We start from the raw sequence: 21,965 nt of genomic DNA, 5'->3' as shown, positions 1-21,965 counted from the left end.
ATGGCTAGCTGCCTTCCCTCTGCTAAATTAAGGAATGGCTAGCGCAGATAGCCCTCGAATAGCTTTGCGCAAAATTCAAACCAAACCTGATGCTTCGAAGACATTTCATAATTTGTTGAATTAACGCGCCACGCATGCGTTAGTAAAATAAGGGAGGCGTATCCTCTCACATATGTCTCTCTGTATTTTCAGAAATAAACATTTTACGTTACAAGTTACGAAATGTTTTAATTGTCGAGCTGTGAACTCAAGCGCTCATATGTAAACTTTCTTTGTATTTAATAATTTAATCAAAAGGCTTACTAAACACCCTTGAACGTTTTACTTTGATTTTTCACAGAGCCACCTAGTGGTAGATTAAACACAACCTTGTGAACAATTGGTAGTCTTAAATCGATAGCAGAATTTATTGTCTGTTATACTTCATTGTCGAGATGATATTTATAAGAAGGGAAAGAAGCGATGATATAAGCTTTCAAATATTAATTTAACGACAGAATTTTTTAAAATATTAATTTAAAGACTTTTTTCGAATGATGGTTTCTAAGCTGTTGGGTTAAGAGTGACAATTAAATTCCAGTATTCAACTAAACTTTGCGTGTTTGTTTTGAATTTCGCACAAAACTACACGAGGGCGATCTGCGCTACCTGTCCATAATTTAGCAGTGTAAGACTAAAAGGAAGGCAGATAGTCATCACCACCCACCGCCAACTCAGGAGTTACTCTTTTACCAACGAATAGTGAGATTGACCATCACATGATAATGCCTCACGGCTAAAAAGGCGAGCATGTTTGAAGTGACGGGGATTTGAACCCGCGACCCTCAGATTACGAGTCGAGCGCCCTAACCACCTGGCCATGCCGAGCCTATTCGATTAAAATGGTTCAAGAATCTACTGATACTGGTGAGAACAAAAGAAATTTCCTCATATTAAGCTGGAGTGCGTTAAAAGAATCACAGTCAGTCAGTCGCTTATTGTGCATGATGGGTAATAGGACACTGCCAACAAGCTACTTTCCCTCTGGTCAGTAGTTCAAAATTATAGAGGGCAGCCTTAGTAGCTGTGCCATAAATGCAAAAAAAAAAAACAAAAAAATCCATGAACTTAATTTGGGGAATAACAACGGTGAAATTTATATTTGTTTAAAAGTAAGATCTGGGTTCCCTTCTCAATCTGATGAACGGTGTGTTACTTCTGTAGTTATTTGTATACGTTAGTTGATTCCTGTTGCTAATTTCCTCACTTAATATGTGAGAATAGAGGTTTTTCTACAAAAGTATTCAAAGTTGCTAAAGTATTCTTAAATTAACTTTCTTATTTTTAATAGTTTTATCAGTCATTTGCATCACAGATTTATATATAATTTTTGTTTTAGTTTCGTCAACGCATCAATACGCTCTATCTTGTGGGCTATAGTATTTCACTGGTGGCGCTAGTGGTCGCTTTAATAATCTTTTCCTATTTTCGGTAGGTAATGTTTTCACATAAATAAGCTCTATAAAAGTGTTTGTACCCTGTTACTTTTTTCTTTTCTTTTTTTGCCGATAGCCTAAATTATCAAAATTGCTAACGAACATTTCTAGTGGTTCATTTACAGAGTTGGTTAGAAATACCAAACACATGTAATGTAACGTATGTTTTTATTGGCTCTCGGTGGACATACGTATTGATATCATTTCGTTAAATAAAGTCTTCAACAACGAATATAGTTCTCATAATGATTATTTGTTTCACATGTTACTTCTCACATTTTTACATATAAAATAATTATGTTAAAAAAGTGATATTTCAGTATTACTAGAAATAATCACGGTTTTAATATGTCAAAAACAACAAAAAGCTTCTTAATTGACTAAGTTAATTCCTTTATGTTAATATTTAAGGGTGTTAAATTGCTGTATTTTACGTTTAACGATATTGAAATGTTATATTTTATGTTTATAGGACCGAATAGCTATATTTTATTTTTCTGAATATTGAAATGTTACATTAATGTTAAGAATGTTGAAATTTGTATTTTAATGTTTAAAGTGTCGAAGTGTTGTAATATAATGTTTTTGGTGTTAAAGTGTTGTAATCTGATGTTAGAGGGTGATTAAGTGCAGTATTTTAAAGTTTACAGTGTTGAAGACCCATATCTTAAATGTTCAAAATTGTAAAATGTTATCCTATAATGTTTAAGGTGTTAAAGTGTTATGATCTAATGTCTGTAGTGTTGAAGAGTTATATTTTAATGTTAAAAGAACTGAAGAAGATTTATGTTTAATGTTTAAGGGCGTTGAAATGCACAAGGACGATAATCCACAAGCATCTGTTTCTTTCTTTTATCCTGTCCAACTTGCTTTGGGTGGTGTGGTACACAGCGGTGGCCCAGAGACCCGTGGTAGCCAGCAAGAACAAAGTAAGATTAGCCAGTTTAAAATGGATATCATATTACGCCCTCTGTGCAAGACCCAAGTAAAAAACTGTCTGTGAAAGTAGTCAACTGTGGGTTTAAACAATAGTAGTTTAAGTATTGGTTGCAAGTTTTGTAGATTTTGTGAGTTTTACTTCTATGAGAACTCGAGTGTTAATATATACAGTTTTGCGTAAGTTTCAGCTGTAGTGCTTTGATCTTCTTGCGCACATGTTTATTCCACTTTAATCAAAGAATCGTATTACTTTCTTATTAACTAAGCCTTTCATGTTCATCTCAAAGTACTCATAACGGTTCACTGTAATTTTTATTTTATTTGTAATTTTCAACAAGCTAAATGCCATACAATCTACGTTTCAGATGACATGTCGGACCATCCACGTGCTTGTTCATAACCTTTTAGTATGTAACTACATGTGGATGTTTTGTGAAGGTCTATATTTGCACACAGTCCTGGCAGTTGCCTTCTTAGCCGAAGACAGACTCGTCAATTGGTTCTTCGGGATTGGCTGGGGTAGGCCACGTGCCTCTTATTACAGCTTCAGTTAGATATTTTAAACTTATCATTTTGTATTATTTGTTAGCTTATAGAAGTTAGGTTCTGATCTTTATATTATTTATTATCTTATTAAAGTAATATTCTGTACTTTACATTATAAATTTTATATAAAGTATATCCTGCTGTTGGATTTTATCGGAATTGGAGTGGTCAAGTGGATAGCGTGTCTGGTTGTGAATCTGAAGTCCCAGCGTTCACAACTAGTTGCTTGGGAGTCTTGGGTGCATTGTAAGAGCGGTAATCAAATTCAAATATTCTATTAAAATAGTCCAAGAATTAAAGGCAGGTGCTATCGTACAACTTTCTTTTCTCTGGTCTAACAGCTCAAAATTAATGACGTCTGATACATCATTTTTGCGTGAATATCCGAAACAAAACTTTCTTTATTATTACTGTATAGAAGTGTTTATTTGTTATAAAGTACGGAGCTACATAAAAAATATATTTTATTAAAATGCGACGATATGTTTAAGATATAAACAAATACAAGTACAGAGGATTGAATACGTTATATTAAAACGAATCTGAATATGCATATCAGAAAGTTATATAACGACCACAGTCAAATAAAAGTCACGGTGGAATAACATGTATCATAACTACATTTCTACATTATTTGGTGTTTCATGAATAGTGAGATTCCACCAAAAATCGGTTAATTTTGGGAATTGTATGTAATAGTCCTTTCCGATTGAAAATATTCATACACTCAGATTATAGAGATGTGGTTAGACCAGGGATTTAGACTTTCCAAGGCGAGGCTATCCTCTGTACCTTAATAGCACTGGAAAACAAAATAATATAGATCAACTTGATGAGCTGGACAATCTAGAATGAGATCTGCAATGAGTCGTGTCCCAGTTGTGGTAAGCAGGGTGCAGCATTGTAGAACAGGTGAAAATTCACGAACACAAAAGTCAGCCTTAAAAAAACCCAACAACATCCAAGTTTGTTTGTTCCTAAGTGCAAAACTACACGCTAGACTATCTGCACTTTGCCAGCCAGGGTTATCAAAGCCCAATTTTTCGCTGAGTCACTGAGATTCACCCTCCACCTGTTCCAGATAACAGCACACAACGGTTCAGAAGGATCCAATCTGGAAAAGTAACACAATTCATGTGTACAAAGATTGCTTCCACGACATATCTCTCAATGTTCGCAGTTCATACCTCAAGTAGCTGGAGAATGAAATGGACATTCATGATATTTCTGTAGATTGCTTTGTGGTCGGATTGTTGAAATTAACGTCTAGAAATCGTTTTATGGAAGCTCTCAGGAATGATGGATGTGCTTTGAACGTGACAGCTTTACAACAAACGTGTTTCACTATGGAAACTAAACTGCATGGTTATTGTCAAGATTCAAGGTCGTCAGTTAAAGTATGAGTGAAAATTCATTTATTCTTTACGGCCATACGTATGACTCGTAACCTTCAGAAATAATGATTTCCACAATTGGAAAATAGTTAATAATATTTAGATGACTAGCTATGTCAAGATGATGGCGGTGTCCAGAGTCGCAGTGAAACCTAATTAAGGAATATTTGTGTCTGTATTAGCTACTGAACATGCTTTTTTCTTTCAGCTGTAGGCATGTTATAAAAGTGAATTCAATCTCGCCTTCTTATTTGGTTAGGGACAGCTAGATATGTAAAAAGAGATTCTTGTTTGGTTTAGAATTAAGCACAAAACGACACAATGGAATATCTGTGCTCTGTTCACCACAGGCATCGAAACCAGGTTTATAGCGGTGTGAATCTGCAGACATATCACTATCCCACTGGGAGGGGAGACAGAAGCTTCTGACTGACTGACTGCACCCTCGGTCAACATTCCTAAATTATGGCTGGCTATGTCTGAGCTTTGGGGTATCTAACTTAACTGCTTAACTCATGTGTCGTATAAGATGCATTTCATATTGAAAGTTACAACTACGAAGTACTATAAGTGGGATTTTGGAAGGGGGTAAGGGGTGAGCTACGTCCAATTTTTTCTGTGAGATACAGCATACACACAGCATTCTCAATAATTAACTCAGACATTTTTTGCCTCTACCCCAACATGTTGGTTCAAATTCTTACTCATGCCAAGTATTTTCTCGAGATGCTTGGTACCATAAGCTATTTCTAATTTTTTGCCGAAACGAATGAACACTGACTGCTGCTAATTCATGCTTATCCATTCACTTTACTGTTGGTAGAGTCTCTCGTTGTTAATGATTTCAGTTAATTAGTGTCCTGTTTTCTACAGATTCATATATACATCAACCTTTTAACATGTACTTGTTTTTATCGTGGCATTTGGTGACATTTATTGTTATTTGTATCTCTAGGTTTCCCAGTGTTACTGACAGTTCTATACACATCTCTGAGGACGTCTGCAGATGATGGAACAGATCAGTAAGTACATATTTTAAGTTAACGTTCGAAATTTTTTATGTTTCTATTTGTATCTGTATCTAACAATGATTTGTGTTTGTAGTTGCTGGCTGGAAGATAGTGTGTACATTTGGATTTTCAACGGTCCTGTCTGCGTATCATTGTTGGTGAGTACAGCATCACACCTAATAAATAATAACAATAACAAAAACTAATGGTGAATTTATTTATTTTTATATTTTTGTAAGTATGGCAATATCTGACAGTCTAAGGCTAGGTTTCTTTATTACTTCATTTAGGTATAAGCTGTTTTAAGTATTTGGCTGAATATGCCGCCACTCCAATGGGTAAAATGGTTATATACGATATTTAATACCTCAGTAATGATAGAAAGTATTTGAATAAATTAGAAAACGCATTGCAATAATTTAGATTTCAGTTATTCACTATATTTTTCTTTGTTTCTGTCATCAGAATTCATGGAGTCATATAAAAGGATAAAATCCAGAACAGCAAACACAAACAACTGAACCTGTGAACAAAAACATACAAGGTGATAGTTGTTGTATAGAAAATGTGAAAACAATTATCGAAGCAAAACACAGAGACTGATACATTTGAAGTATATGTACCATACTTTATTTATAAATCGCTAAATAATAATTCATTTACTCCTGAACAGCCCGGCATGGCCAAGCGCGTTAAGGCGTGCGACTCGTAATCTGAGGGTCACGGGTTTGCATCCCCGTCGCGCCAAACATGCTCGCCCTTTCAGCCGTGGGGGCGTTATAATATGACGGTTATCCCACTATTCGTTGGTAAAAGAGCAGCCCAAGAGTTGGCGGTGGGTGGTGATGACTAGCTGCCTTCCCTCTAGTCTTACACTGCTAATTTAGGGACGGCTAGCACAGATAGTCCTCGGGTAGCTTTGTGCGAAATTCAAAAACAAACAATTTACTCCTGAAAATATTTTTCGCCAACTGTTATTCAGCATTTTCAGAGAAACAACATTAGAAACAAAAGAAGAGTTTATATTTGTGCATTTGTTACAATAATTAAGAAAGGGTAAATAGGTAGCTCTGTGTCAAGCTCAGTTGTTTAAAACTGTTTCAGTGTATTTGATATTAATTTTATTATGCAATACTAATATGTGAAAATCACATTTTCAGGTAAACGTTTTGTTTTTAGTGAATATTGTGAGGGTTCTCCTGAAAAAGTTAAATACAACCAACACAGGTCATGGAAGGTCAGGACAAACAAAGTAAGAAAGCAACACTCTCGGTTCAATACCAATAAAATTAACCAAATTTATTTTAATTTTAATAAAGTGCTTTGAAATATTTCCACTGGTAACTCGAGGCTGTTAATATGCACATTTTAATGATTTAAATCTAAATTTAAAAGGATTGAATGCATTTTGTTACAACGTAAGGTGACAATAACGTTGTTTGTTATTGAGAAGAAAGTGTGAAGTTGCAACCGAAGATGGGTCGTTTTTTTTTAAAGTATGTAACATTTCCTTCCAAGATATTCATACACTCAGATCATATAAATGTATTCAGACGAGTGATTTAGAATTTACAAAACAACTGTATTCCTTGTATTTAATGACACTAAAAAAAAGGCTATGGATCAACTTGGAACATAAGAACTATCTAGAAAGAGACTTGAACAGGTTATACCCAAGCAGTAATAAGCAGAATGCTGCGTCTTGTAACACAATCCACAAATACATAAGTCCTGGCAAAAAAAAACAAAAAAACTGTTCACTTGCTCCAGCCAGCAGTATGAGACATAATAAAGACTCCAGTCTGGAAAACCGTCACAGTTATTTGTATCTACACCGGTTGCTTTCACAACATATCAATTGAATAGTCACATCACTGAAGCAGCTGAAAAATGCAATGGGTAGTCATTTCATGACATTCCAAAGGAAGATGGATAGAGCATGTATGGATTCATGTGAATTGGACTATCTAAATGAGTGCTGGGAAACCCTCTTCCTCGAACATAAGATGGGTTATGGAAAGCGAGCTGTGTGCATTGGATATTGTAGCCTTTTCCAATAGAAATTACGATGCATGTCTACTGTCAAGCTGCTCGGTTGTCAGACGTGGCATCAGTGGCAGTAACTATGGGGTAAGACTCAAAAATGGATTTAATATAACGCTTAAATTAAAATCAAAAATTATAAAACAGAGTGTAGAAATATATTTTGTTTCTTTATAATTAGGTACCGAACTACACAATGAGCTATTTGTGCTCTCTCCTTCAGGGGTATCGAGACCCGGCTTCTAGTGTTGATATTCTGCGAACTTGTTGCTATGCCACTGGAGCATTAGAAAGAGTTACTTTGTGTAGAGGTTCACAAAAAGTCGGCTTAGAATAGATAAATAATTTTATTGCTTTAACTGGGTATAATAAAATATATTAAAATTTTCCAACGAAGGTGTTTGAGGCTTGTCTGCTGTTTACAATAATACAAATTGATGATAATAAAAGTGCTGTTCGTACATTCTTCCATCGTTACACTTTTAGTGATATTCGAATATGTTCTGGTCCCTGACCATGACTTTAACAGGCGACGAGAAGAATGGCTTAGGCCTAAAAACGTTGTCACATATTAAAGTTTCCTAGATTTGTATTACCATTGCATCTAGTTTTGTTTTCTCTTAAACTGAAAATTAATTATTTGTTTATTTGAACATTTTTATAGGAAAGCTGTAAGGGCAATTCTTATCCTAATTCCTTTACTTGGATTGCACTACCTACTGTTACCATTTAGGCCTAGTCGTGGCACTTTAGCTGAAAAAGTGTATGACGTTATTTCTGCATTGTTTACTTCGTTTCAGGTGAGTTTTTAAGACAGTTGTGGCTTCTACGTTTATTCAAAGCGTGAAGGCTCGGCATGGCCTAGCGCGTAAGGCGTGCGACTCGTAATCCGAGGGTCGCGGGTTCGCGCCCGCGTCGCGCTAAACATGCTCGCCCTCCCAGCCGTGGGGGTGTATAATGTGACGGTCAATCCCACTATTCGTTGGTAAAAGAGTAGCCCAAGAGTTGGCGGTGGGTGGTGATGACTAGCTGCCTTCCCTCTAGTCTTACACTGCTAAATTAGGGACGGCTAGCACAGATAGCCCTCGAGTAGCTTTGTGCGAAATTTCCAAACAAACAAACATCAAAGCGTGAAAATAAGTGTCAGATATGTAGCGTATGCCTTCGTGCTTTTAGAATGCTGAAAAGAATAAATGCATTTATTTCCACTTGGCTCTGTGCAATTATTAACCAGGTTATTGAGTTTATATTAAACACATCTTTCTTTTATTTGCAAACTCATCATTCGGAAATGTCATTTTTGCTTTTTGTTTTGCAAAAGAAACGTTTTTCAATAATGTATTCAGTAAGAGCAGAAATAACTGGCAAAATTCATAAAATGCGAAATAAACATCGCATTAAACAAAACCAAAACTCACTAATACTTGGAAAGTATTTCTTCCGTGTCGTACTGCCCAGACATAACCTAACGACATGGTAAGATTGATTTTACCTTTTAAAAACAGGAACATATTTTAAACCCGTAATATTCATAAATGAAAGTGAAAATGACCAACTTCTCAAAAACAAGAATCCGCTATTTAAAAAATAATAATAATTTGTTACTTTGGCATCCACGTAATACACACCGATTATAAAAGAATTCTTAATATATATAAGATTAATGGGATTTTCCTGTCCATCTACATCACGAATGATTCGTTCTGTTTTACCTTTGTTGAAAAAGAAAATAAATTTATATCAGATTAAATGAGGTACCAGTTTTTTGTCCGGGTTATGAACTTAAAAAATATGTGGTTGGATGCCATAATTAATAAATAAAAACTCCCAACCTTTACACAATTTATTTATAACATAACATGTTATTAGAGTGTTTATTATTACTTTCCCAAAATTAGGTATAAGCTTTAATAACTCAGTATGTGTTTGCTTAAAACATGGTATACACTCTTTGATGGTCAAGGTGATTTTGTATGAAGCGGGAGCAGCCAAAGAATGACAATAAGAGTGGTTTCTGTTACACGCTTTCAACACTCAGTTGTTAATGTCCTTCCACAAGAACAGGAACAATATGGGTTGTGAACCAACCACTAACATGTCTCTTGACCCAAACTATCATCCTACAAAGTTTAGTTAAAAATGACCAAGCAACTTAGAAGTAGTTAGATAACGGACAAACAGACAGACACACACATATTTTTGTGTGTTCGCTCGTATAATAGATAAATAGACATATATTTAACCTTAATATATATGTTGGATGTTGTTACATTGGAAGTATTTAATAAAACTATTACTACTTTGGTAATTAACTAACTAACTCTTATAATGTATATAATCTATATGTTCTTCATCTGATTCTATTTTTATTCAAATATGCTGAGAAAAAGAGAACAAAAACAGCCTCAAACTCTATTTGCGAAGCTTAGTTTCAGGAAAGACATCCATGAACATTTGAAAAATTTAGAAACGTTCATACACCACGCTGAAACTGTTATTTTTAGTGCTACTGTGTTTTGATATGAGCTATGTATTATCTTTAAAATTAATAAAACAACATCTGAGTGCGTGATGAGACATTTAAATCTGTCGTATGTGTGTTCATCATAAGATTCATGTCTTAAAACGTGCAATAAATTTTTACATTCAATTTTACCTTCATATCAATGAATTCGTACAACAAATATAAACCTTAGTTTCGACGTAAGAATGTATACATTTTCTGAACAATCCTTTCTAATTTGAAAAAAACAAAGTGCTTAAAATAACTGTTTCAAGTACAGAACTATTGAGGAAATTTATATCATTTCAATATAACGGTTGTAAAATGAAAATGTTTTTGTTTTCAAATTTCCTACTAATGTAAAGTTTCTTTGTTGGTTAACATATGAATTACCATGGCTTACCAACGAATATTTTAAATCTGTTTTTAGGTTGTGGGTCTAATTATAAGCTAGGAAAAAAAATGTTTCAACATATATACTAGTATCCAAAATTCGAAAAAATTACAATGACAACGACAGAAACTAAATTATCTGGTTAACAGTGGCGTGTTACAACGTCACGTGTTAGTGATAGCAAAACTATGGAGAATGCTGTAAAGCAAAGCGTATATGTGTTATGTATATATATATATATTTTTTTTTTTTTTTAGGGCTTATGTGTGGCACTCTTGTTTTGTTTCTGTAACAATGAGGTAAGTGGTTATTAATCCAAAATTATATTCCCATATAGACATCGTTAGTTTAGTAGATGATACACACGTAATAGGAATTGTAAATATTATCCAGCTAGACATCTTCGACTCGTAAACTGAGGGTCGCAGGTTCAAATTCCCGTCGCACCAAACATGCTCGCCCTTTCAGCTGTCGGGGCGTTATAATGTGACGGTCAGTACCACTATTCGTTGGTAAAAGAGTAGCCCAAGAGTTGGCGGTGGGTGATGATGACTAGCTGACTTCCCTCTTGTCTTACACTACTAAATTAGGGACGGCTAGCGCAGATAGCCCTCGAGTAGCTTTGCGCGAAATTCACAAAACAAACAAACAATCAGCTAGACATCATTTCCGCAGTGCATCGAGTTTTTAAAAATACGCTTTTACATCAGTATTAGTTAGATTTTTCAGTATAATGTGTTAATACTCATATATATATATATTAAAATTAGTAGTTATAAGCAACATAGGTTCAAAAGCTTTTAAATTAAATATATCTCAAAGCTATTAGAATCGCAGCAAGTTACACTGTAGCCCAGGACAAATCCTTTGATAAGTAACCTCACTCAACCCAGTTCGAGTTTCACCGTGTGGGTATTTGTGTATCGATGTTAAATACCCAGGAGGGTCAGGTACATCAGACCTCTTCCTCCCTCCCGAACGTTGATAGCGTCTGACGTAAGGATTTTTTTTTTTTTAAGCTTAGGACCTGAGCAAAAGTATAATATCGTACTCAGGCCCATTTCAGGGCACAGTCCATGCATGGACGCACAAGTTTTTTATTTGTTTTTTTTTTGTATTTTCACATATATGTTTTTTTTCGTAATTTTTCTCCATAGAGAAATGCTACTACTACTTGTAGTAACAATAATAGTAATAAAAAAAATAAATATAATAAATAAATAAATTAAAAAAAAAATAATAAAAAATTTAATTGTCTAGAGCAAGGTGGCCAGCTTGAGTAACATTTCTTAAATACATATTAAAAGGGGAGTGGTATTTAGGGCTATTTACATCATGTACGTGGTATCTGTCGAGATCACACATTAAGTTATTCTTATGCCAATTCTTATTGAAATATTTTAGAGAATTATGCAAGAGTCTTTCAGATATTGTGTCTATGTTTGCATATTTGTGCATAAATGTGGATGAAGTGCTTCGTGGTACTTTATATGCCGAAGTTAGAACTGAACTTTGTATTTGTTGAAGATTCTGTAAATGTGTGGGTGCTATGTTAATCCAAGCAGGTGATGCATATTCTATTACGGGTCTAATGTACGTTTTGTAGATTTTGAGTATATTACCTGGAGATGTTCCTTGGTTTTTACCTGAAAGACTTCTTGCATAGTTTGCTCTTTTCCAGATTCGTTTCATTATATTTTTAGTGTGCGATAACCACCAGCGAGCACACATTGTTTGTTTTTAAATTTCGCGCTAAACTACTCGAGAGCTATCTGCGCTAATCGTCCCTAATTTAGCAGTGTATGATTGGAGGGAAGGCAACTAGTCATAACCACTCACCGCCAACTCGTGGGCTACTCTTTCAGCAACGGATAGGGGAATTTCCCGTCACATTATAACTCCCCACGGCTGAAAATGCGAGCATGTTTAGAGTGATTAACCACTGGGCCAGCACACATTGACAGAATGTAAACTCCTTTCTAATTATGTTTTTCCCATTTTAACAATACCTCACTTTTTCTTCACCCGTGAATAAGGCATGTTAATTAATATATTAATTATTTAGATGTGCACATTCACTATATGTACTGTATCTACTTTTTATGTACTGTAGTGATTAATGTTTCATTTATGACAACCAGATAAACGGAATTAGAGAAAGTAACTTAAATACCTGCTATTGTAGCCAATATGTAGTTTCCTTAATTAGCGACAGAAAACATGAGCCTTGATGCCAATAAAAACATTTTGTATTCTTTATTAGCAGCAGAGCTCCCCGCTAGTACAGCGGTATGTCTCCGGACTTACAACGCTAGAATCAGGGGTCGCACTCGGTGGGCTCCGCAGATACCCTGATGTGGCTTTGTTCTAAGAAAACACACACAAACACACATATTATCAACAGTTTAGTTGCTCTTATTTTCTCAATAAAAGATGTAGTGGTGGTGTGCTCATCTTCTGGTGAAGACTGGTTCTCTTAATTTGGGGGTATGTACAACATCGCATTCGTTTAGACAATGTTTTGTAATACTACTGGTGTTGTATAAGACAAGGGTTGGTAACACTACTGGTGTTGTATGTTAATATAATGGTTGGTAGTAGTACAGGTGTTGTATGTTAATATAATGGTTGGTAGTACTACTGGTGTTGTATGTTAATATAATGGTTGGTAGTACTACTGGTGTTGTATGTTAATATAACTGTTGATAGTACTACTGTGTTGTTGTTAATATAATGGTTTTACACAATGTTGGTTAATATAAGGTAACACTACTGGTGTTGTATGTTAATATAACTGTTGATAGTACTACTGGTGTTGCAGGTTTACACAATGGGAGGTAACACTACTGGTGTTGTATGTTAATATAACTGTTGATAGTACTACTGGTGTTGCAGGTTTACACAATGGGAGGTAATACTACTGGTGTTGGAGGTTTAGATAATGGTTGGTAATACTACTGATGTTGTAGGCTTTAGTGTTACAGTATTATTTTATTCAACCAATGACTGATTCAATACATCCCTGGTTTTACCGCGGGCACGTGAACTCGTATACCACTAGCGAGGTATTCATTGGACGTTGTTTTTCTTTAAAATGGAGGAACCATTTAAACTTAGACTCTCTTTTTAAAACATATCTTAACTGAACTTGTGGATATAGCTGATAGTTTTCTTCTTAATCGTTTTTGAAATACTGTCTGAGTAGGGAATGGCTAAAGTATAAGTTTTCCTAGGAACATTTAACCTAACAACAGATGGAATATTTAGTTTTCAGTTTTGATGTATATTATTCTCCTCAGGGACAAAGTAGGAAACAATTTCTTTTTGGCTTTTGTTTAATAATCGCAGTTTCTTGTACTCAACTTTATTAAATACTACAAAAGTGTAATTACACAGACTTAGAATGTCTTGGAAAGCACTATAAGCAATATATTTTTTCATGGAAACATAGAACGAGGCTAATAAGGTTAGAGGCAAGGTTACAGTCAAAGGTTAGAGATAAGGTTTGTTCCCATTATCTGACAAGGTCAAAAGATGACAATAAGATCCCAGGGAGCTGGTTTAGTAAAAACCCAAAGAATAAAAGAGGATTAGAAAGTCCTCAAAATTTTTGGCATATGTTCTGTGGAAGAAGACGGGTGTGAGTATATATTAAACATGTAAACATGTTGCTTTAACAGCATATGGATCTTTGTCACAACCAAGTGTTATGACCCCCTTACTCCTCACATTAAGCTAAATCTTTGGGCAGTTAAATCTCAAGAAAACTTGAATTTGAATCCGGACTTTCAGCACTAAAGGTCAAGTTCTAGAACAATCTCTTGTTCTTAACTATGAAGCATTTCCTAACCTGACCAGTTCTTATTCCAGTTCTATTTCCTGTTTTCCTTTTCCTGATGCCCCCGTTAGTACAGCGGTGTGTCTCCGGATTTATAACGCTAAAATCAGGGGTTCGTGAACCCTCGGTGGGCTCTGCAGATAGCCCGATGTGGCTTTGCTCTAAGAAAACACACCCTTTTCCTGATCTACTGTGGATTCTTTATTGACTTATGAAGCTTCAAAACTGTTCCAGAATGCCCAACACCTCCTCGGGTTTGGCATAGCCTGGTTGTTAAGGTACTTGACTTAACATCTTGAGGATAATAGGCTCAAATCCCCGTCACCAAACATGCTCGCTATTTTAGGCCTTGGGGATATTATAATGTGGCTGTCATCCCATTATGCGTTTCCAAAAACTAGCCCATGAGTTGGCAGAGAGTGTTATTCGGTAGCTGCTTTCACTATAGTCTATCACTGCTAAATTAGGGATTACTAGTGCAGATAACTCTCGTGTGACACTGTGTGAAATTCAAAGCAAACCAAACCCAAGAGTTCCTCTACAGTAACATCTTCACAGAGATTGTTTGAATAATGTTTACCATTACTAATCCCATGGATGAAGATGATCCTTTACAATGTATCAGGTTTGGGAGTCTTCTTCAAATTGGTAAACACGTAGCCAATGAAAGCCCTGACGTTGTTGTAAAATCTCTAGTGTCAGGTACTTTGATTCAACACCATTCCAGCTGGAGGAGCCTTGCTTCCAAGTGGCCCAGCAGTAAGAGTCAGTATTGCTGTTGGAACCACCAAACTCCAAGAAGAGCTGTTTGGCACCAGGTACATCTCAATGAGCTTCTAAATGCTTCAAAATGGAAGTGAAATAATCTCCAGCAAGACTGCTACATTGGCAATGAAGATCAGGGTAACAGTGGTGCAAACTAGCTAAACGTTTCTTCAATGGTATCTGCCATCAGTGAGGAAGTTTCCACCTCAAGAACTAGACCAGCCAAACATTTTGATAGGACATACACCACTGCAGTGAACAAGTATACTCCAAACTAAGAAACGTCAGGAGATTCCTAGAAGGAACCAAGCACAGAACTTTTTTTTTCAAACCAGTTAAGGTGATCACAAACCAGCACAAATTAGGACAGATTCTAATATTCAAGCACCGTTGCTGGGAGATTGCAGCCAAATGGATGGAATACATTTTTGTAGCTAATTACATTTTGTTTTATTATTTTTAAATTTCAGTTGTTCTTTATGTTTTAATTTTAGAACACCCTCATGTCGCTCCACTCGCGAACGAATGAGAAAGGCGTCAAACCTGTTGAAGGATTTGTTAAATGTAAATTTACTTCTTTTAACAGAGGCATTCTCACACACGTGGGTATCCGTGGAAGAGAGAGAGAGAGAATTAAAATGTGTTTTTGTAATAGATAAATTTTGAATGTATTCTTCGTTTACGTATGTTGCATTCACATATGTATATATATCAATAATGCTCCTTTTTTATCACGAACGTAAGCAGGAAGTAGCTAGATTTTAGTTTCGTATTTTTGTATTTTTTCTTAGGCGATTCATGCATAAAAAAGGTTTTTATGTGTTCAAACTTTTAGTGTGCAGTTTATTTCATGTAAAACATTTCATTTCACTGTATGTTTTAATTTTTTGCGTTCGAAATTAAAGGGCCTTTTTTCAACATTACATTGGACTGCTGCTATCGCTCGTTAAATTTAAGCTTAATGAGATCTATGTCAACGTGTTTTCTTTTTATCCTGTTTATATTTAATTTTGTTTTAGTTTCGTAAATAGGTATTTTATCGTGTGTTAGATACATCAATCTTAAAGTGGACAGCGTATCTTTGCAGTTTGATTTACTTATTTTTGTCTGTTTAGTTTTATTTATTGTGTCTATATACACGTTTGCATTGCTTTGTCAGTGCTAAAGGGTTATATGTATATGTTAATTGATAAAGGAGTAATTTCACATGTGTTTATGTAAATATATATATATTTGTTTGTTAATCTAAAGGCTAACGGGAAGAGTTTCAAGTGTATTTTTTTCTATTATGAATGATTTATAAAGAAGTTAGTTTCTTAAAAATTGTTTTAAAGATTTACTTAAAGTTTTACTCCCTCCCGGTATGTCTTTGGACTTACAACGCTAGACACTGGATTTCGATACTCGTGGTGGGCAGAGCACAGACAAGCTCCTTGTGTAGGTTTGTGCTTAATTACAAACAAACAAATATAAAGTTTTCCGTTTATATTTGTATAGTTAATTCCAGTTTTTATACTATATGTTTTTACCTTGTATTGGAAATGTTTGTTAAAGGTTTTTGTGACGTCTGTATGGCAGGCATTTAGGAATTAGTTGTTCTCCTTAACCATAACCACAATTTAAAGGTTATTGATTTTAAAGTTAATTTCGGATTGAGGACAAACTTGAAAGAAGGGGGAAAGTGTAATTATAGGTGTATCATGCGTTTTCTACGTACGTTTAGTTATGTAAACATTTTTAAATGTATTTTACTTATCTAGTTTTCATACTGTAATGTTACAACGTGTTGTTTAAATAAAAAAGTGCATTTATTTACATTTGTCCACCGTCGTTACTTCACACTTAATCGAGTGTGTGTGTGTGTTTTATTATAGCAAACCCACATCGGGCTATTTGTGGTGTCCACCGAGTGGAAATCGAACCCCTGATTTTAGTGTTGTAAATCTGTAGACTTACCGCTGTACCAGCGGGGGACACACTTAACTGAGGAGACCAGCTGTTAGCCAGAAGGTGAATGTAATGCCGTTACTTCTTCAATCATGAAAATTTAAAGAACAGAACAAAACATGAAATTTGACCGTTGTATATTACTAGCACTCATCAGTGTTTTAATCTCTCTTCTACTTTATTTGTTACGGAACAACATGGCTGTTCTTTGTGACCATTCCTATATCCACGTTATTACTAGGCCTACTGAAACATTCTCTTTCCACAAGAACGTTTTTGTCGTGATTTGAAGGAATTATAAAATACTTAAGAATACGCTGCTTGTTTCTTTCAGTTCTGTTACACTTTTTTCCCTCATTTTACTTATTCGAGCCAAATTCATGACACTCTTGTTTTGGAAAGACGTAACTTACAATAACGTGATTTGTTGTTTTTGTTTTTTGGTTTTGCTCATCAGAACGTGCACAATACATAATTAATAACGTAACGTTCGTTTTTTTTCTCCCAGTCACAAGGAAGGGGGCTTTCGAAATTAACTGTATTATTTGATAGCATTCAAAATCGTGTTGACTAAGAAAATATTTCCAGGAATTAGCCTCACATGGCCAGGTAGTTAAGGAGCTCGACTCAAAATCTCAAAGTCACGGGATCCAATCCCTGTCACACCAAATATGCTCACCCTTTCAGCCGTGGAGGCTTTAGAATATGATGGTCAATCCCACTATTTGTTGGTAAAAGAGTACCCCAAAAGTTGGCGGTGGGTGGTGATGACCAGCTGCCTTCCCTTTAAACTGCTAAATTAAGAACGGCTAGCGCGGATAGTCCTCGTGTAGCTTTGTGCGAAATTAAAAAACAACAACAAACAAACAATTCCAAGAATTAAATATACAAGTGTTTCGTTAATATAATAATAGTAATAATATTAAAGTGAAGCTTGACAACTGCTGGCGCCCTTGGACTAGCGATTATTAACTAATGCATGCATCCATTTTTGAATTAAATACTTATTTTCATATTTAAATACCAAGATCCACAAAATATGATCATTGGCCTTAAGAATTACCTTTTATTTTGGTTATTATTTATTAAATATTTGGGTCACATCAAATTTGGATGATGCTTCCTGAAATATGTCAAACTTAATATGAATTAGTGGTCTTCAGAATGTAATAACTCAAAATCAAGAATAACTCAAGAATGTAATCATTCTTAGACTTCATCAGAGCTAGTAGTCCATATCGACTAATTAATAACTTGTTACTAGACTTCTGGAACATTTGAGATTCGCTACTAATGCTTTAATTAGTCATTAACTCTGTTTGCTTTTCCATCGTTAAAACAAAACATGAGTGGGTTCAGTATATTACATTAAAAACTGGATGGTATTGTTGATGTGACGATGAAACAGATGTTAGATGCATCTGTAACTGATAAATAGCTGGTTATGTACGAATGTGTGTTAGAATTAGAAACTGTAATACATAGTATAACTACAAACATCTAATCAGCCCAAGGTTTGTCATATAGGTGTTGACGGTTGTGAACAGGAAGTGGAGTGACGTTCGTTTGATGTCCAGACGGAAGAAGACATCTTCTTATGCTGTGACTTCTATGTCTGTAAGTGTCATGACTTCTATTTCTATATATCTAAGTGTCAGTGACTCGTATTTCTACAACTGTAAAAGTTTATTATCCAAACCTATAAGTAATAAACTTAAGGAATTTCTGTGTTTGTAAATATAAAATTTATAGCTTCTCTCAATGTAATTTGTTTTAATTTCGCACAAAGCTACACGAGGGCTATCTGCGCTAGGCGTCCCTAATTTTGCAGTGTAAGACTAGAGAGAAGGCAGCTAGTCATCACCACCCACCGCCAACTCTTAGGCTACTCATTTACCAACGAATAGTGGGCTTGACCGTAACATTATAACGCCACCACGGCTGAAAGGGAGAGCATTTTTGGGGTAACGGGGATTCGAACCCGCGACCCTCAGATTATGAGTCAAGTACCTTAATCACCTAGCCATGCTGGGCCAAGGTTGAAAAGATCCATTAGTGTACTAAATTGTAAATAACTTCATAAAAGTTAACACAGAAAAAACTTCCATACTTTTAATGCGAATAAAAAAAAACTCAGAGGAAGTTAGAACTGTTATATCTAAGGTACTTCTTGATGAATTACCTTGAAATTCGCTATGTGAAGTAAGAGTTTAGTATAGCACATTAACTGATAGTGTGTGGCAATTTGGATTACCACAGTCCGAGATACGGAAAGTGGAAAAATCGCTAAAATATCTCTCTTATTAATAACAGTGTATTCTGCAAGTCATTTTGACTGCACGACATCATATCGTGTGTCTTGACTGGACATTAATATAATAGAATACATTTGTCAATAACATCCCAACTGAAAAATATTCATCAAATGGTCTTATATATTTGAGCACATTCAATATACTTTCGTGAACATAGTAAACTGTAAATTACGTTTGTGAATGTTAATATGTTTTGACACCGTGAAAGTAGTGACAAATATGGATAATTATTGTATGGTGAGTATATGATAATTGTCATAATATAACATGTAATAGCTCCTATCTGTTAACTTTCTCTTATGACGTTTGTGAGCAGACTCACGATGCTCTGGAGGACATTTGAATTTTTATCTCCTTTTCTCAATGTAGTTTAATTAAGTCTTCAGGAGAAGGGTGGAGCTAGTTGAACGTATTCATGTACTGTGAATACAGTATCATTATATTTCAAAAGCAGCTTCCCGTTAATTTATTTTTGATATTCTAGTCCATCATTTGAGTTATCACTGTATATTGTTAACTAACTTTATAAACCGAGAAACCCATATTTTTTCTAGTTTGCTTTTTCCCTATCAAAACACACCTATACCACACTGAGAGAAGTTTGCATTACTACATGGATGTGATACATACGAACAATTACTTTCCACCTCGGCTATGGATGTATGAATTTCTGTTATTACAACTTATACTTGCACGTTCTGGTTCTAGAGTGCGAATTAAGTGTCTCAATGATTTTATACATTTTATATGAATCATTAGGATATATTAACTAATTTAGTTGTTTTTCTTTCTCGACTAGTACTTTCCTCGAAGTAGTCCATCGGATGTTGGAAGTCAGTTTGTTCTTTCTGAGCCATTCTTCCGGATATCCAGAGTTTGAGTAACGACTTCTGTTCTGTCTTATTAATTTCTTCAAATTATCTAGCTGATTCATCGTTATTATCACAAACATCCGTCTCCGTGCAATGGCGTCATATATGGCATAAAGGAAAGTTTCGTTGTAATATTTTCACAAATATCCCATGGTAACAAAAAAGAAAGACAAATCACCAAGATATAAGATTTGGTATGAGCTAAGCCTATTTATACGAAAAAACACCATTTTGTCTGAAATTCTTTATAGTATTAAAAGTGGCAATATTTCTGAAACAAATATTAAAATGTTGATTTGCTAATTAATATTTTATTCAACTTAAACCTTCTGTTTGTAAACTCAAAAAATTCTTGTTTCGTTGAGTTAAATTATAAGAAAATTTTGTTTTAAAAGAAACACAAAAATTGAAGAAACATTTTTTTAACTTAGCAGAGATTTTTATTTAAAAAACAACAGTAACAAAACCATATACTTTATATTCTTTTGATGGGCTTTTGAACTAATTTTATGTTATAACACTAAAACTAGGTTTCGATACTCGCGATAGACTCTGCAAAGGAATATCATGGTGTAATTTGTATCTTAATAACTAATTTTATATCAGTATATACGAATAACGTTTCGATGTGTGTGTGTGTGTTTTTCTTTTAGCAAAACCACATCGGATTATCTGCTGAGTTCACCGGCGTTTCAATGGAAAATAAATATTTTTATCGTCCCCTAGTGTAACAAAATAAATATTTAATAAACAACTAGGTTGGTTTAAACGTATAGTTTTTCTCTTACTTTAGACGTTTGGGTAACATGTAGCACATTGGCATAGTAGTTACCCATTATTATTACACTATGTAAGGCCTATTTTAGTTGTTTGCTTTGCTTGTTCAGTCAACACTGATGGGCCGTGACTTCAGGGAAGCTAGGGTAAAAAAAGAACAAATCGAAGGCAAGATTAGACCTGTACTTCATATTTTCTTCAATGAAAAATTTATTTAAGAAAAAAATAACAAGTAAATAAACTTAATATTAAGCGTAAATAAATAAATGTAATTAAAATAAAACAAATAAAAATATTGCTGAAAACAATTGAAACGTAAAATAATTTAAACGAAAGAAAAAAAAAAAAGATGGATATAACCGAGACAGACTGTCTAAAGCTAAAGCTTCTTTCGCAACCGGTTCCAAATGTCGCACTTGAACTCTCATTCATTCTCTTAGTTGTCTTCATTTCCCTTTGTATGTCTTCAAGATTCGGCCTATAATGAACTGCAAGAGGCTTAATAATTTCATAATCGAGGAATTTTTAAGATCTATTGTCAATTGTCGACAGGGGGCTGAACATTGGGAGATTTTCCTCATTTAATAATTTGTTTAGTCCTCCAGAAAATCTAACAATTGTTGGAAATAATCTGGTTCATTTCAACTCAGATGAATCTCGTGTGGCGTCTCGTTTCCCAAGTGTAGTTGGAACTACAAAGTCGTCCATTTTTGATGGCGTGGAGTTATATAACTGATACCGATAATAATACCGATACTGATAAGATCTAATTCAGAAACAGCATACAATATATGAATGTCTGGTCAAATTGCCCCAAAGTGTAACGGGAATTTATATAGCAGTATCGATTGCTGTTACTTGTGTTAACATGCCGCAGAAATTTAATAAAACACCCAAATCTTGCTACAATTGCACTTCCCTGGCAAACTTTCCGACATAGTATTAAATTATACAGGCTTTTAATTTGGATGCATGTCTTTTCTTCTTTGGAAAGCAATCCACCATGTCTGAACATAAGAGATACAAAATTCTAGCAAGTCTGAAATGTTGAAAAAAAGCAACCACACGGGTAACAAATTTCACACTTTCTATAATGAGCAAATTAAGATAATGAACAAAGCAGTGAATGTAGATGACTTAAGCAAAA

At 34.7% G+C, this 21,965-nt stretch overlaps 1 protein-coding gene across 5 annotated transcripts in view; it reads left to right on the top strand.

The window, feature by feature from the left end:
• LOC143252623 (calcitonin gene-related peptide type 1 receptor-like) overlaps window positions 1-20,810 on the top strand; it is a 60,734-nt gene extending 39,924 nt beyond the window's left edge. For 4 of the 5 annotated variants that reach the window (XM_076505029.1, XM_076505030.1, XM_076505032.1 and 1 more), the window contains 10 exons: window positions 1,379-1,470; window positions 2,278-2,404; window positions 2,780-2,933; window positions 5,310-5,376; window positions 5,459-5,522; window positions 6,525-6,616; window positions 8,072-8,207; window positions 10,562-10,603; window positions 18,382-18,471; window positions 19,969-20,810. In XM_076505029.1, coding sequence (XP_076361144.1) covers window positions 1,379-1,470; window positions 2,278-2,404; window positions 2,780-2,933; window positions 5,310-5,376; window positions 5,459-5,522; window positions 6,525-6,616; window positions 8,072-8,207; window positions 10,562-10,603; window positions 18,382-18,471; window positions 19,969-20,049 — 945 coding nt within the window. In that variant the 3' untranslated portion in view covers window positions 20,050-20,810. The remainder of the gene's footprint in view (window positions 1-1,378; window positions 1,471-2,277; window positions 2,405-2,779; window positions 2,934-5,309; window positions 5,377-5,458; window positions 5,523-6,524; window positions 6,617-8,071; window positions 8,208-10,561; window positions 10,604-18,381; window positions 18,472-19,968) is intronic. The other variant, XM_076505031.1, reaches the window with a different exon arrangement.
• Window positions 20,811-21,965: the final 1,155 nt, after the last annotated feature.

The sequence above is a fragment of the Tachypleus tridentatus genome, chromosome 6 (assembly GCF_004210375.1).
Source record: "Tachypleus tridentatus isolate NWPU-2018 chromosome 6, ASM421037v1, whole genome shotgun sequence".
NCBI lineage: Eukaryota > Metazoa > Arthropoda > Merostomata > Xiphosura > Limulidae > Tachypleus > Tachypleus tridentatus.
The sequence above is the reverse complement of the archived record's forward strand: the minus strand, read 5'-3'. Positions and strand labels throughout refer to the sequence as shown.